A 16629-nucleotide genomic window follows, 5' to 3' on the forward strand; every position below is an offset into this window, starting at 1 on the left:
ACACACACACACATCAGAGAAAGATTCACTCAATAAACTGGAATTTATTCACTCTTGTTGTTTATTATTATTATTATTATTGCTGCATTCTAATAAACTCCACAGATGCTTTTTATTCATCATTAGATCTAATTTGACCAAAGTTAGTTTAGAAACAGAATGTGGGCTCCAGCGCCCTCTGCTGGTGAAGCTGCAGACTACATGATGTTTCACCAAGAAACCAAAGAAGAAAAAGGTTGAAAAGTTTCAGCAGTTTCAATACATCTAGAGATCGTTCTCCTGTAAGAAGACTCTCCTTGTTGAACTTCTGCAGCAAAGACATTTCCTCAAATGTCCAGAGATCTCTCTGGCATTTATATTACGTTTGCATGGGGGGGGCGGGGTCAAAGCCGGACGCCGTTCTGCACGAGTTTCCACACATCAGCATCAGCTGGAGCGTCACCCTATGAGCTCGGAGAGTCGGGAAAACTTCGAGCCGAATAAAGAGATCTAGACTGCGTCCAGCGTGCGCTCACGCCGCAGCCAGCAGGTGGCGTCACAGCAGACCCCCCCATCTGTCTGACTGGAATCAGGATCAACAGGAACCAGGATCAACAGGAACCAGGATCAACAGGAGCCAGGATCAACAGGGACCAGGATCAACAGGAACCAGGATCAACAGGAACCAGGATCAACCGGAACCAGGATCAACACGAGCCAGGATCAACAGGAACCAGGATCAACAGGAACCAGGATCAACAGGAGCCAGGATCAACCGGAACCAGGATCAACCGGAACCAGGATCAACAGGAACCAGGATCAACAGGAGCCAGGATCAACAGGAACCAGGATCAACAGGAACCAGGATCAACAGGGACCAGGATCAACACGAGCCAGGATCAACAGGAACCAGGATCAACAGGAACCAGGATCAACCAGAACCAGGATCAACAGGAACCAGGATCAACAGGAACCAGGATCAACAGGGACCAGGATCAACAGGGACCAGGATCAACAGGGACCAGGATCGACAGGAACCAGGATTGACAGGAACCAGGATCAACAGGGACCAGGATCAACAGGAACCAGGATCAACCGGAACCAGGATCAACAGGAACCAGGATCAACAGGAACCAGGATCAACAGGGACCAGGATCAACAGGAACCAGGATCAACAGGAACCAGGATCAACAGGAACCAGGATCAACAGGAACCAGGATTGACAGGAACCAGGATCAACAGTAACCATGATCTTCTACAACTGTTTAGGTATACAGAGTCCTATTTTCAACCCTACAGAGTTCATTAATAACTAATTACACTCTGCAGTGTCATTTATGATGACAGTGTTGGTGTTGGACTCATATTTACTCACCAAACACCCAAGAGTGTATGATTGTGATTGAGTCTTCATGGTTCTCACGTCATGTGGGCACGTTTCCATCAGGAGCAGCTTTTCATCTGAGACAGCTGTCTTGAACTGTGTGGTTCCTACTTCTGAGCCACAATATTTATGTTGTACCTGTCAGGACATGTCCTCCTCCAGCCACCAGAGGGACCCCTCTCCTATTAACCATCTCTAGCACCTTTCTCACTACAACTCCCATCAGCCACCGCTTCAGTCTTCTCCATGTACAGCTGATCATCCTCATCAGAACCATCAGCATTTATACCCACTGCAGAAGTCTTGATGGTGTTTATCCATCAGTCTGAGGAGTTTCTCCTGGTTTGATTCTGTTTCTGACCCTCATTTACTCATTCCTCTGCCTGTTTCTGACCACCGCCCGTGCTCTGTTCCATTAACCCGTTTCCTCATGGATCCTAACGTCTCAGCCTCTTCATCACAGTATCATGTTCTAATGATCCTACAGAGTAATCACACTGACCGGCTCACTCTTATTCTAGTGAGACAACAGATTTGGGGTTCAGTCTCTTGTTGATTTTACTGTTTTATGTTCAATGGGACTTTGATTGGCAATTAAAAATCTGTTTGATCTGATGTCAGATTGGTTTCTTATTTGAGTAATATTGAACGTGAATCTCTGTTTCTAATGAGTGTTTTAGTACATATGGCTGTGTAGTTAAAATCTAGAATTTAATTTAGTTAATTGTATGATCCACAAAAACTAGGACTCACAAGAACCAGGATCTATAAGAACCAGGGTCTACTAGAACCAGGATCTATAAGAACCAGGATCTACTGGAACCAGGATCTACTAGAACCAGGATCTATAAGAACCAGGGTCTACTAGAACCAGGATCTATAAGAACCAGGATCTACTGGAAACAGGATCTATAAGAACCAGGATCTACTGGAACCAGGATGTGTTCCCATCAGGACTAAAACAGACTTTTCTGTGTTCAGAGAAGATTCAAACATTTCAGTCACAAACATCTGAAGAGATGCAGTGTGTTTGTGTTTGAGTGTGTTTGTGGACCACGACCCTGATGTCATTCATCCTTCAGATCCACATTTCAAGCTCAGCTCTCTGTTCTACAGTTGCTCTGTTTTCACACTCTATGATTGTCAACATTCTTATTTAGGCTAAAAGGTGGGGATCAAACCTGTTACCACCTGACCAGAGGTTGACCACTCTTCCTCTGCACCAGTTTGAATCTGATTATGTTTACAGTAATCAGACTACCAGCAGGGGGCAGTAGAGAATTCAGATCAACAAAGCTCCCTCATCACACATGTTGATGACCGTTTGTTAATTTACAAAAATAAAGATCTGCAGCTTCAGTCACTCAAAGAGGAATGAGGTCCACATGGTGGCGCCGCTGAGGCCAAACATTCTGTTTGTGTCAAAAAATAAAATACTTTAGAGCAGAGGAGGTGTCAGTGCAACGTTCAGCGTGTTACAACCGGACATGCTTCCTGAGTCCTCCAGCCTCCTCTGGCCTCCTCCACCCCCTGAGACTCTATCAGAGCCTCCTCCTACAGCCTCCTCTGGCCTCCTCCACCCTCTGAGACTCTATCAGAGCCTCCTCCTACAGCCTCCTCTGGCCTCCTACAGCCTCCTCTGGCCTCCTCCACCCTCTGAGACTCTATCAGAGCCTCCTCCACCCCCTGAGACTCTATCCTCCAGCCTCCTCTGGCCTCCTCTAGCCTCCCCTGGCCTCCTCCACCCCCTGAGACTCCATCAGAGCCTCCTCTAGCCTCCCCTGGCCTCCTCCACCCCCTGAGACTCCATTAGAGCCTCCTCCACTCCCTGATTCTCTATCAGAACGTCCTCCAGCCTCCCCCAGCCTCCCCCAGCCTTTCCCAGCAGCCTGAGGACCACATCTGGCCAGGCGTAGTCTGGGATCTCCTTCAGCTAAGCCTAAACAGACAGACCTCAGAAATCTACAGCAACAGAGGCGGGAAAGGAGGTCTAGGAGGTCATTCAATTTTCATCAATGATCTTCTAAACTCCTGTTGAAACTGTAGCATCCATCTTTATGCCGATGATACAATCATTTATTGCTCCAAACATCACTGACATCAACAGCTGCTTACAGCATGACTCTGACTCAGTTCAACATCGTCTGATTTTAAATAAGCTTCTTTTGAATCAAACAAAATCATCTTGCATGCTCTTTCAGACAAACACAATAACCCCACGTGGTCTAAACCTTCATCTACATTTTTTGGACTCCTGTCCTCTACAGGAAACAAAATCTTTTAAATATCTGGGCATGAACCTACTTTATCTTTCAAACTCATATTCAATCAATCACCAGTAAATTAAACTCGCGGAGCAGTTCTCCAGAGGAGAGGTTCTCCAGAGGAGAGGTTCTACAGAGGAGGAGTTCTCCAGGGGAGATATTCTACAGAGGAGGAGTTCTCCAGAGGAGGAGTTCTCCAGAGGAGAGGTTCTACAGAGGAGAGGTTCTACAGAGGAGATATTCTACAGAGGAGATATTCTACAGAGGAGAGGTTCTACAGAGGAGGAGTTCTCCAGAGGAGAGATTCTACAGAGGAGAGGTTCTACAGAGGAGGAGTTCTCCAGAGGAGAGATTCTACAGAGTAGGAGTTCTCCAGAGGAGAGGTTCTACAGAGGAGAGGTTCTACAGAGGAGGAGTTCTCCAGAGGAGAGATTCTACAGAGGAGAGGTTCTACAGAGGAGGAGTTCTCCAGAGGAGAGATTCTACAGAGGAGATATTCTACAGAGGAGGAGTTCTCCGGAGGAGGTCCTCTCCAGAGGAGAGGTTCTCCAGAGGAGAGGTTCTCCAGAGGTGATATTCTACAGAGGAGGTGCTCTCCAGAGCGATGAGGAGGAACATCTTCACGGCGTTTCTTGTTCCTCGAAGCGTTTGCTTCACTCCGCTGGTTTCTGGGCGGGTCTCTGGGGAAGCTGTGGTCTTGTTTGGGTGGAGTGTTGGGGGTGGGGGGCAGAGAGGACTATAAAGACCAGGATGTTGGAGGGGGGGTCAGTGAAGAGGAGCAGCAGGTTGAAGGGCCGGCAGCTGCAGGTAAACGTCTAGCGGTTCTGTTCTGAGCATGCTCCGTGTGATTCTGGTTTAACATGTTTATGTTTGTAGAGAATCGGAGAAACAACATTATTAGAATTCTGTATTCAGACGTCTCCTCTGGACCGGTTCTGATCCAAACTTGTCGGGTCTCTCTTGTTTGCTGTATTTTCCTGCTGAACTCGACTCACTTTAAGAAACATTTTTCATGAACGTCTGTAGATCTGTGGTTGCCATGGCAATGCCCCTCTGCAGCATGTCCTGTAGCGGTTCCTCTGGTCCGGGTCGGTGTGTGACGGGCGTTCCCTCTTCCTCTTTCAGAAAGCAGAACAACCCCCCCCCACACCCCCCAGGGACAGTGAGGCGTTCCCCAACCAGGAAGGATGAAGAAACCTTCAGCTGCTGAAACCACAACCGTCACAGCAGGTCTGAGTCCAGGTCTGAGTCCAGGTCTGAGTCCAGGTCTGAGTCCAGGTCTGAGTCCAGGTCTGAGTCCAGGTCTGAGTCCAGGTCTAAAACCAGGTCTAAAACCAGGTCTGAGTCCAGGTCAGAGTCCAGGTCAGAGTCCAGGTCTGAGTCCAGGTCTAAAACCAGGTCTAAAACCAGGACTGAGTCCAGGTCAGAGTCCAGGTCTGAGTCCAGGTCAGAGTCCAGGTCTGAGTCCAGGTCTGAGTCCAGGTCTAAAACCAGGTCTAAAACCAGGTCTAAAACCAGGACTGAGTCCAGGTCTGAGTCCAGGTCAGAGTCCAGGTCTGAGTCCAGGTCTGAGTCCAGGTCTGAGTCCAGGTCTAAAACCAGGTCTGAGTCCAGGTCTGAGTCCAGGTCTGAGTCCAGGTCTGAGTCCAGCTCAGAGTCCAGCTCAGAGTCCAGCTCAGAGTCCAGGTCAGAGTCCAGGTCTGAACCTGGCTCCTCCTCCGGCCGAGTTCTGCTACTGCGGGAGCACCATTTTCCTGAGGAACCACAGGAGGGTTCTGCCGCTGGTGCCGCCTCCCTGCGTGCTCTTCCTCCAGAGGAAGTCTCCGTGTCCTCGGAGGTGCCTCTCATGCTCCTCCTCTGACTCCTCCCCCCATCAGTCCTCCTCCTCGCCGCCTCCCGTCCAGACCTCCCTCATCACCGGTCCAGATCCGTTAGGCTGGAAACTTCGTGGCCCCCCCAGGAGTCGTTCCAACAGGCTGTCCCTTCAGATCGCCCTCCCCACCATTCCTGACCCCCCAACCGGAGATCCTCCATCCACGACCCGACCCAGACCCCTCCCTCCTCGCCGCCACTCCGAGCCCTCCTCCTTCCAGAGCCCCCCTCCGCCTCCTGTGACCCCTCAGCTCCTCAGGGAGGTCCAGCTCTGCTCCGTCCTCCTCTCAGGCGGTCCGGACGCCGTCTTCGGGGAGAAGGTGCCCCCCCCGGTTCCGGAGAAGACCGCCATGGCGAGACAGATCGCCCAGCTGATCGCCCTGTCCCGGCGCCGCTGCAGGTCGGTTCCGGGTCCAATCATCCGAGCAGGAAAAAACGCCGGCAGAGTGATGGGAGGCCCCTCCCACCTGAGCAGGATGCTGGCAGCACAGCTGGGTAAGAACCTGAGAACCAGAACCAGAACCCGTCTCTGTCCAGGGGGGGGCTGAAGGTTCATGATGATCCACTCTCTGTTCTATCATGGAAATCTTCTCTGTAGGACTCATACATTGAATAAGTCCATCATCTGTTTTCCAGACGGGCTGCGCGTTTCCGTGAGGGAAGGCTCCGCCCCCCGCTTCCCCGGATGAGAGATGGGCTGAAGACGGACGAAGACGCACTTCTTCCTGTTTCTGCTGCAAGCAAATGTTGTTCTTCTGCTTTAGTCCTCCAAGCTGGGAGGTCTGCTCAGGTCTGATGAAAGTGGGAGGAGCTAATGAGGGCTTCAATGACGTCACATGTCAGCAGCTTCGAAACATTCCAGATAAAACAGAGAAATGATGGTTTAAATGTAATGACCGGATTATCTGTTTCCATCAGGTGTTTCTGTGCAGAATAAAAGCTTCAGGTTGTTCTGGAAAAGGAAACTGCAGATTCTTTCAGAATGAACGAATGAATGAATGAATGAATGACTGAATCAATCAATCAATCGATCAAATGGTTTATTTCAAGCAATCAGGAATAATACATGAAAAAAATAACATTACATTAAATCACAAGTAAATCCTTAAAGGGAGTGGATGGAAGTGAACTTATATAATCCACCCCGACTCGACCATTTTCTCTACATGAATTATCAATATCCGGTTCAGGACTTAATATCCAATATTTATACTCTACAATAATAAATTCAGGCTATAGAGGATCATTAATGATGCAATCAAATTTCAAAACATCCAGAGAGAATCATTTATATGAATCAGTAACAATAATCTACATATTCTCATTAAAAGACCATTTGTGCAGATTGTATTCATCAAGGAATAATAATATCACACAAACTAATCATTTGAAAAGAAAAAAGATCATTAATTTGAGCAGAATCTGTGCTACATCACAGTTTGGGACAGTGCAAGGCCACGTAATCGTTCTTCATTGTTATGACTGAGAGACTGTGAAGGTCTCTGCAGCCCAGAGTCGGGTCAGAGTTCAGATCCAGCGGTTTGTTGAGTTCACATTTCACATTTTGTTTCAATTAAAGGTTCAGACATGCATAATCCCACAGTTCTCAAAGTCCTTCATGGATTTTATTCCCAGAGGCTTCGTCTGGTTCGGTGGTCCGAGTGGTTTCACTAAGATTCTGGAGTTCTGAATCCAGGTGCTGTGGATCTGTTTCCTCGTAGGATTCTCGCGTGCTTCACCAGATCAGCGTGATATTTGGATAAATGATCATTAAGAAAGAACGTAGAACCCTCCAGGTGTTCTCGTTGTTTCATCAGAGCTATCTTGTTCTTTCGATTCACAAACCTGATCAGGATCGCTGGTTTATCCGTATTCTTTCTCCGAGGAAACGGATGACAGACCTCAACAGTGTTTAGGTCCAAGGAAATCCCTTTAGACCCAAGAAATTCTCCAACTTGATCCTCCATGGTCGTGTTAGCATCCATCACAGGTCTGTTAGCATCCATGCTAGTGCTGGTAGCACCAGGCCGCAGAGAATCACATTATTCATCTGTGCCTGTTGATCCATGTCATGCATCCTCCTCTCCAGGAGATCTTGGCGATTATCTCGTTGTTCGTTACGTTCCTGTTCTTGACGGAAATCTTCCTGGAGTTGTAGCAGTGGTGGTAGCTTAGCTTGAAGCTCCAGCAGAGCTGCTAGCTTAGCATCATGCAGAAAAGCAGTGGTGAATGTCCGCGAGAGCGATTTTGAAGCCGATTTGACGGAGCTCAAAGTTTTTCTTCATGTCATGTTCAACTCTCAGTAGCTATTTTGCAGTAAAAAGACTTTAAAAGCCGAAGTTGAGGAGAGCTGGAGACAGACGTCTGCTCGTGACCCGGAACCGGAAGTCTTCTCTGGTATTTGTGTATTTTTGTGTCTTTCAACGTCATTTGGACCCTGAAATCAAGTTTATTTTGAAAGGACTGCAGTGTTTATCTGTTTCCTTTGTTTCATTCCTGAAGTTCTTCAGATCCACCTCCAGGGACTACAGGATCACCTCCAGGGACCGCAGGATCACCTGCATGGACCCCAGGATCACCTGCATGGACTACAGGATCATCTGCATGGACTACAGGATCACCTCCATGGACCACAGGATCACCTATAGGGACCACAGGATCACCTGCATGGACCCCAGGATCACCTGCATGGACCACAGGATCACCTGCATGGACCACAGGATCACCTATAGGGACCACAGGATCACCTGCATGGACCACAGGATCACCTCCAGGGACCACAGGATCACCTGCATGGACCCCAGGATCACCTCCAGGGACCACAGGATCACCTGCATGGACTACAGGATCACCTGCATGGACTACAGGATCACCTGCATGGACTACAGGATCACCTATAGGGACCACAGGATCACCTGCATGGACCCCAGGATCACCTGCATGGACCCCAGGATCACCTGCATGGACCGCAGGATCACCTACAGGGACCGCAGGATCACCTGCAGCTCAAATAACCAAAAAAAAAAACATAATAATAAAAACACAAGTTTCTGAGCAGATGAAACCAGCATCCATCTGGACAGCTCTGCTGCCATCTGAGATCATCAAATTATTTACACCAAATGGTCCAGAAACTCTGGATCAGAACCAGAGTCCTGTAGAACCGCAGCACTTATGATGACCCCACAAACACTGCAGATGTTTGTTCTGAGGAGGTTCCTGGAGGAGCGGAGGACCTTGTTTGAACCCGTTGAGGAGAGGAAGGGTGATGATGCTGAGGGTGGAGCTAAAGTGAAAAAAAGGAGGACGACATGGGGGGGGGGTGTGATCTCTGATCCCAGCTGATCAGATCAATCATTGACAGATGTATTCCTGAAGGTCAGAAGTCAGTCTGGTGTTTGGATCTATTTCAGGTTTAGTTCTGGTGGATCTTCACATTTGGTTCTTCACATTCAGGACGCTCCGTTCCAGACCGAGCACAGACCATAATGACCCCTCCCTCAGAGGGAGGGGCTTCCTCCCTTTGATTTCTGCTTCAGTGAAACCAGAGCTGATGATGGAAACGACTGTCTCATCCCTCAGAGGATGACACAACTCCTCTTTCCTCCTCCCAGTTCCTCGTCCTCCTCCTTCCTCCTCCCAGCTCCTCTTTCCTCCTCGTTCCTCATGAGGGATGTGAGGGTGAAGCACGAAGCTAAAGAGAGCGATGTGAAGTGCTGCCCCCTGCTGGACAGTCTGAGAACTGAAACCTTCATAGAAACTCGGATGTTTGAGAACTTTTTATTTCTTTTCTGATGAAACATTTCAGAAAGATTCTCCAATCCTGAAGCTTTCTGGTAATCTGATTACTTTTGAGGATGTCTTCAAGTAAAGAACTTTTAGTTTTTCTTCAGCTGCGTTTGAGGCTGCATTAGTGTCGGCCATGTTTCTCCTGCAGCTCGTTAGCAGAATCTAAACGAGACTTTGAGGCTATTAAAGCTTAACAAGGTTTTTCTGTCTGTTTGAATCTGTGTGGACGGTTCTGCCTTAAAAGGATCTTCAGAACCGGTCTGGATGTTGTTCAGAACCAGTCTGGATGTTGTTCAGAACCGGTCTGGATGTTGTTCAGAACCGGGCTGGATGTTGTTCAGAACCGGTCTGGATATGGTTCAGAACGTCTCCTTGTCAGATGTTTATTGGTAAACTGAATGAGTGCAGAACCTCAGAGGTCAGTAAAGGATCTTCAGGAGGAGCTACTGCACTTCCTTGCTCCTTCTGAGGGAGGTGCCGGTTTCTCCTCCCTCCCGCCTCTTCCCCGCCGTGGTTCCGGGTCAGTTCCTGCCGGTCGGGACGTGTGGGTGGGGCCAGTTCCGGGACTGGAAGTAGCTCCTGAGCCCGACCAGGTCGACAGGGGGGAAGTAGGCGCCGATCCGTTTCCGGACCCACCACTTCCCCTGAGCGGCGCTGGCGCTGCCCGGCCGGCTGAACCTGTAGATGAAATGTTCCCCCCGGACCCACCTGAGGAAGCACAAGGACAGGTGGGAGGGGCTTAGAGGACAGAAGAGGTGCAAAGAAAGAGCTAGAGACCTCTTACCTGGGGGGCTCTCTGCCCTGGAAGGGGTTGTGTTGGACCAATGAGAGGACGGCGCTGTCGTTGGCGAGCAGTCGGCCCGCGATGTGGATGACCCACTCGCTCTGCTCGTAGGTCTGCAGGAGAAGCTCACGCTTTAACCACGAACGGGCAGGGGTGGCGAGCAGCTGCTCTGCGTCTCACCTGGAAGGCGGCGAACCACATGAGCCAGTCCAGCCGGTAGTGGTACGGCGTGATGACGCAGGGCCGCTGCCGCAGGTCTCCGGGCTTACAAGGGAACTGGTACTCCTCCCACACGGCCTCGGGGGCAGCGGGGTCGGCGCTCAGGGTGCCCTGGAACACCACCTCCGTTCGCTCTTTGGTGATACTGCGGGGGGCGGAGCATGACAGCAGAAACGTCATCCACGACCGGACTGCACCCAAACGCCGCTGATGTCATCGTCTGGATGAAACGCCGACTCCAACGCTCCTTTAGGGGGCGCCACAACCTGCTCCGCCTCCGCGCCCTATGAGTCCCATCTGTCATTTGACCTTTATCGACTCCACCTGGACTAAAGTATAATGACTCATACATTAGTCTCTCACATCATTCTGGATCTTCAGGATCATCAAGAGAATATCAGAGTCCTCCGACCTGGATCTCTGTAGACCTGGATCTCTGTGGACCAGGATCGCTTTAGTCCAGGATCTCTGTGAACCAGGATCTCTGTAGTCCAGGATCTCTGTAGACCTGGATCTCTGTGGATCAGGATCTCTGTAGACCAGGATCTCTGTGAACCAGGATCTCTGTGGACCAGGATCTCTGTAGACCTGGATCTCTGTAGACCTGGATCTCTGTGGACCAGGATCGCTTTAGTCCAGGATCTCTGTGGAACAGGATCTCTGTGAACCAGGATCTCTGTAGTCCAGGATCTCTGTAGACCTGGGTCTCTGTGGAACAGGATCTCTGTAGACCTGAATCTCTGTGAACCAGGATCTCTGTAGTCCAGGATCTCTGTGGAACAGGATCTCTGTAGGTCAGGATCTCTGTAGTCCAGGATCTCTGTAGACCAGTATCTCTGTGGAACCGGATCTCTGTAGGTCAGTATCTCTGTGGAACAGGATCTCTGTAGAAAAGGATCTATGTGGAACGGGATCTGTGTAGATCAGGATCTGTGTAGACCTGGATCTCTGTGGAACAGGATCTCTGTAGGTCAGGATCTCTGTGGAACAGGATCTATGTGGAACAGGATCTCTGTGGACCAAGATCTCTCTGAACCAGGATCTCTGTAGACCAGGATCTCTGTGGACCAGGATCTCTGTAGACCTGGATCTCTGTGGACCAGGATCGCTTTAGTCCAGGATCTCTGTGGAACAGGATCTCTGTGAACCAGGATCTCTGTAGTCCAGGATCTCTGTAGACCAGGATCTCTGTGGACCAGGATCTCTGTAGACCTGGATCTCTGTGGACCAGGATCGCTGTAGTCCAGGATCTCTGTGGAACAGGATCTCTGTAGACCAGGATCTCTGTGGACCAGGATCTCTGTGAACCAGGATCTCTGTAGACCAGGATCACTGTGAACCAGGATCTCTGTGGAACAGGATCTCTGTAGAAAAGGATCTATGTGGAACGGGATCTGTGTAGATCAGGATCTGTGTAGACCTGGATCTCTGTGGAACAGGATCTCTGTAGTCCAGGATCTCTGTGGAACAGGATCTATGTGGAACAGGATCTCTGTGGACCAAGATCTCTGTGAACCAGGATCTCTGTAGTCCAGGATCTCTGTGGAACAGGATCTCTGTAGAAAAGGATCTATGTGGAACAGGATCTGTGTAGATCAGGATCTGTGTAGACCTGGATCTCTGTGGAACAGGATCTCTGTAGAAAAGGATCTCTGTAGTCCAGGATCTCTGTAGTCCAGGATCTCTGTGGAACAGGATCTCTGTGGAACAGGATCTCTGTGGAACCGGATCTCTGTAGGTCAGGATCTCTGTGGAACAGGATCTCTGTAGAAAAGGATCTATGTGGAACGGGATCTGTGTAGATCAGGATCTGTGTAGACCTGGATCTCTGTGGAACAGGATCTCTGTTGGTCAGGATCTCTGTGGAACAGGATCTATGTGGAACAAGATCTCCGTGGACCAAGATCTCTCTGAACCAGGATCTCTGTAGTCCAGGATCTCTGTGGAACAGGATCTCTGTGGAACAGGATCTCTGTAGACCAGGATCTCTGTGGACCAGGATCTCTGTAGTCCAGGATCTCTGTGGAACAGGATCTATGTGGAACAGGATCTCTGTGGACCAAGATCTCTGTGAACCAGGATCTCTGTAGTCCAGGATCTCTGTGGAACAGGATCTCTGTAGAAAAGGATCTATGTGGAACAGGATCTGTGTAGATCAGGATCTGTGTAGACCTGGATCTCTGTGGAACAGGATCTCTGTAGAAAAGGATCTCTGTAGTGCAGGATCTCTGTAGTCCAGGATCTCTGTGGAACAGGATCTCTGTAGACCAGGAACCCTGTAGGTCAGGATCTCTGTGGAACAGGATCTCTGTAGACCAGGATCTCTGTGGACCAGGATCTCTGTGGAACAGGATCTCTGTAGACCTGGATCTCTGTGGACCAGGATCGCTTTAATCCAGGATCTCTGTGAACCAGGATCTCTGTAGTCCAGGATCTCTGTGGACCAGGATCTCTGTAGACCAGGATCTCTGTGGACCAGGATCTCTGTGAACCAGGATCTCTGTAGACCAGGATCACTGTGAACCAGGATCTCTGTAGTCCAGGATCTCTGTGGATCTGGATCTCTGTAGACCAGGATCTCTGTGGGTCTGGATCTCTGTAGACCAGGATCTCTGTAGACCAGGATCTCTGTGGATCAGGATCTCTGTAGACCAGGATCTCTGTGGGTCTGGATCTCTGTAGACCAGGATCTCTGTAGACCAGGATCTCTGTGGATCAGGATCTTTGTAGACCTGGATCTCTGTGAACCAGGATCTCTGTGGATCAGGATCTCTTTATTCCATGATCTGTGGATCTGCTCTGGATACTTCAGATCTTCTCTATTCTGTAAAGTTTGAATCTCTTCCTTCCTGTCTGATCAGCTTTAATGTTTCTACTTTCAGATCAATCGTTTATCGTCTGTTTTGCTCTGAAAAGCGTTTTCGTGTCTGGAACGTTCCTGATGGCGTTCGTGGCGTTTACGTTCCTCCGCCTGACCGATCATTCATGGAAGACGTCCTCCAGAAACGGCGCCGTACCTGCCGAAGGCCCCGTAGGTGTTGACGATGCGCAGAGGGTCGAAGGAGGTGTTCATCACCTGTCTGGAGCTCAGCAGGTTCATTACCACGGGGACGCTCAGGTAACCAATCAGAACGGCCAGAGAGACGTTGAGCGCCCGGCGGGCAACCGCGCCTGCCGACAAATGAGAGGAAGCGAACACGTTCTGCTGGTTACTCCTCCTCAGCATTTGCCTCTCTACAGTCAGACAACAGCTGACCAGGCTGGACAAAGGTCAGAGGTCAGAGGTCACCCACCTGCGCTGGGTTTGGGGGCTCGTCCGGCTGCGTGCTCCTGCTGGATCTGCAGAACCTTCCGCTTGGTTTCAGAACCGAACAGGAAACTCAGGGAGGCGTCGTCGAAACACGCCAAGCTGGGAACTATGGTCAGCCAGTTCAGGAAACTCAGGTTCCCGCTCAGGATCAGCGCCACCTGCAGGCCGGAGGATGCAGAGCAGGAGCACGGAGGGAACGAAGAAAACTCGCTACAGAAAGTTCAAATCCGTGTGTGTTTGTTCTGGAAGGATTCAGGGAAACTGAACACTGTCTGGACGGAGTTCGGACCGGAGAGAACCCCCAGAACTGAGCGGTTTCTATAGTAACGTGTGTCAATCACCTGGAGCCGAAGCTTCGCTACGAACCTGAAAACATCCCAGACGTCTGTAGCCACATCATTACCTGGAACAGAATCTGCACGGCTCCGTTCAGCATGCACATGCGCCTCCCCAGGAAGGTGAAGAAGGGGGCGACCAGCTCGATGAAGTGGTTGGACAGAACCTCGAAGCGGTGGAACCACCAGGGCGAGCGGTGCAGGTAGTAGGACAGCGGGTTGGGGACGGGCTGGGTCTGCCAGGACACAAGGACGAAAAAGTTCTGCAGGGATGACCACACAGGCTGAGGAGAGGCAGGGGGCGGAGTCACCACCTCAGAGCAGCTGGTGCCCCTAGAGGCGGGAGGAGGTACTGTGAGGCGAACAGGAGTCCACATCAGGACACGCCCCTCACCTCGTAGTGGAAGTCCATGCAGGTCAGGTCCCTCCAGCACTGGTCTCCTCGGATCTTTATCAGACCCTGAAAGGAAAGCAGCAGCTGCAGGGCTGGGATTTTCAGAATAAAAGTCATTCTAGAGCCAACGAGTCCTGACACGCTCCGTCAGGCACGGGGAAGGAGTATGATGGTGATCTGCAGCGTCTCGTGTATTAGTGTCTATGTGTGCGCGCTCACAGCTCCCAGCATGATGCGGACGATGAGCCACCGGAAGGTCCAGATGTTGATGCTGGAGGGGGGGTTCTGGGGGGGCAGCTGCTCCAGCCTCCACAGAGGACACAGGAAGATGGACAGGAAGCCGGTCTCCAGCAGCTGACTCTCCCAACCTGCAGAGCACAACCGGGTTGTCCTGAAGGTTCGAGCTCGCGCACATTTACAGAACCGCCAGACGCTCATCTGAAAACCGCAGCACACGGTCCTGGTCTCTCCAGAGTCTGAAGGTCACTTACCGAACGAGTACCTGCAGGAGAACCAGAAGATCAGAGGAGAAGGGTTTGGTCCTAAGGTCTGATCTGATCTCAGAGGATCTGATCTCAGAGGATCTGACTCACCACAGCTGCCCCACACTGACCAGTGAGTGGTAGAGCCCCCACAGGCAGACCATAATCAGCATGTTGGCCGTCCCCGTCAGCAGGACGAACCCCGACAGCCCCGCCCCCACCGCGGCGATGCCGTCCAGGTTGCTGTCCATGTGGCTCCAGTCCATCAGCCAGAGGATGGAGGGCGTGTAGGCCAGGGCGGCGGCGCCGATCTTCCCGCCAACGTAGCGCTTGACACTGTTGAGGTAGTCCCTGCAGGGCATCAGGCCGCGCTCGCCGATCAGCTGCTTGTTCTGCGTGAACGCCACGATGAACGCCACCACTAGAGGGCAGAAGAGGGAGAGGCGGGGAGGTCAGAGGACGGAGATACTCGCCGTTTCTGAAGCTCAAGAAGAGCTGAGGTTACAGCTGAGGTCTGGTTCTTCATTTTAGTTTTTAACAAACTTTCATCATAATTGTGACTTAAATCTTTTCAATCACAAATGTTGGTAAAAACTGGAGTTTTGAGTCCTTTGAATTCCAGGTCAAAGGTCAAAGGTTAAAGGTGAGCGGCTGAACGGCCGTCTACAGCAAACTCTGGATCAAACTTTTCTTTTTCTATTTGACAAAATATTTCAACCAAAAACTATCAATTATTTCGAGTTCTGTGTTAACACTTGGAAAAGATCATTTTTCAGACAATAAAACTGAAGGAGAAATGTTTTAGTTCAGTACCAGTTCAAATAAAAGTACATGTAGAGTTTTGTGAGTGATTTCATATTGTGATTATTCACAGATAAAAGTGGTCGGCAAATACTGTGACTAAAATAATAATAATAATCACAATTAATTCTGATTAATGTTTTTCCAGGTTTGTGATTAATTAGTTAATTTTTTTAATTGATTTCTGGCCCTACAGGGAAATGTGTTACTGTCCAAAAGTTTAAAAATAAATGTGCAAATTAGGATCTATGATCTAGTTCTATTATCTAATAAGAATTCAAATAGGACATGAGAGTTAAACATTTGTATGTGTTGTAGCTTAATATATTGTTGAACTGTTCCGCGCTGCCTTAACGTGGGTTGCTGTCAGGTGAACTCTTTACAAGGACAGACGACAAGACTCGGCTCTACTCGTATAGCAACAGTCACCACCTTTTAATGTCCGACTCAACAACAACTTATGACAGCATCGCCCTCTATTGCCTGGCGGTGGTATAACAATACATCACATCCCTCTTTTCCAAGACAGGTTGGTTATTATATTTTGAACAGTTAATTAAACGTAAATATACCGTCAACTTAAATGAATATTAGACATCTTTATGCATGTAGCATCATTGTAAGGCACATTCAGATTGCGAATAATTTTACATGAAAGTAATGTACATCTTAATCCAATACTCCGAGTATGAACATACCAATATGTAACATTTCTTAAAATATGTCAAAACAAACTGCTTTTCTTTTAGATGCTAATAAACAAACACAATGACATTGTAAACATAAACTGTCATCTTAGTTAGTCTCTGTATCTAGCAGGACGTCTTACTGCCCGACCACTGCGTGTGTGATAAAATCCAGTGTTATCCATATCTTCAGAAAAGGATTCCTGAGGGGAATCGCATGCTGGCGGCTCAACTCGTTCGGAATTTTGAGAAGACAGTCCATCTGGGTCCAGGTTCAGGGCTGTGTCCTTGAACAGACTTGGGTGTATTTTCCTCAGATGTCTTCTGTTC

At 49.5% G+C, this 16629-nt stretch overlaps 2 protein-coding genes across 3 annotated transcripts in view; one reads left to right on the forward strand and one right to left on the reverse strand.

Moving 5' to 3' along the window:
• Positions 1-4368: 4368 nt before the first annotated feature.
• On the forward strand, positions 4369-6455 carry LOC112141361 (mucin-1). 2 transcript variants are annotated; one of them, XM_036217046.1, is made up of 4 exons: positions 4369-4434; positions 4753-4857; positions 4894-5994; positions 6136-6455. In XM_036217046.1, exons 2-4 carry the CDS (start codon positions 4815-4817, stop codon positions 6186-6188), a joined length of 1197 nt encoding a protein of 398 aa, XP_036072939.1. In that variant the 5' UTR covers positions 4369-4434; positions 4753-4814; the 3' UTR covers positions 6189-6455. The 2 variants fall into 2 exon arrangements, with proteins under 2 accessions (XP_036072939.1, XP_024120252.1); XM_024264484.2 differs by having other exon boundaries at positions 4918-5994.
• Positions 6456-9265: 2810 nt separating this feature from the next.
• The window catches only part of lmf1 (lipase maturation factor 1), an 8788-nt gene continuing 1424 nt past the window's right edge, over positions 9266-16629 (reverse strand). The window contains exons 2-11 of the mRNA XM_024264453.2: positions 14924-15233; positions 14822-14832; positions 14550-14698; positions 14331-14396; positions 14005-14172; positions 13585-13759; positions 13309-13462; positions 10253-10436; positions 10073-10185; positions 9266-9996 (exon numbers count right to left, since the gene is read on the reverse strand). Of these exons, the coding sequence (XP_024120221.1) occupies positions 9810-9996; positions 10073-10185; positions 10253-10436; positions 13309-13462; positions 13585-13759; positions 14005-14172; positions 14331-14396; positions 14550-14698; positions 14822-14832; positions 14924-15233 (1517 nt within the window). The 3' untranslated portion in view covers positions 9266-9809. The remainder of the gene's footprint in view (positions 9997-10072; positions 10186-10252; positions 10437-13308; positions 13463-13584; positions 13760-14004; positions 14173-14330; positions 14397-14549; positions 14699-14821; positions 14833-14923; positions 15234-16629) is intronic.

This window comes from Oryzias melastigma, linkage group LG19 (genome assembly GCF_002922805.2).
Source record: "Oryzias melastigma strain HK-1 linkage group LG19, ASM292280v2, whole genome shotgun sequence".
NCBI classification, from domain to species: domain Eukaryota; kingdom Metazoa; phylum Chordata; class Actinopteri; order Beloniformes; family Adrianichthyidae; genus Oryzias; species Oryzias melastigma.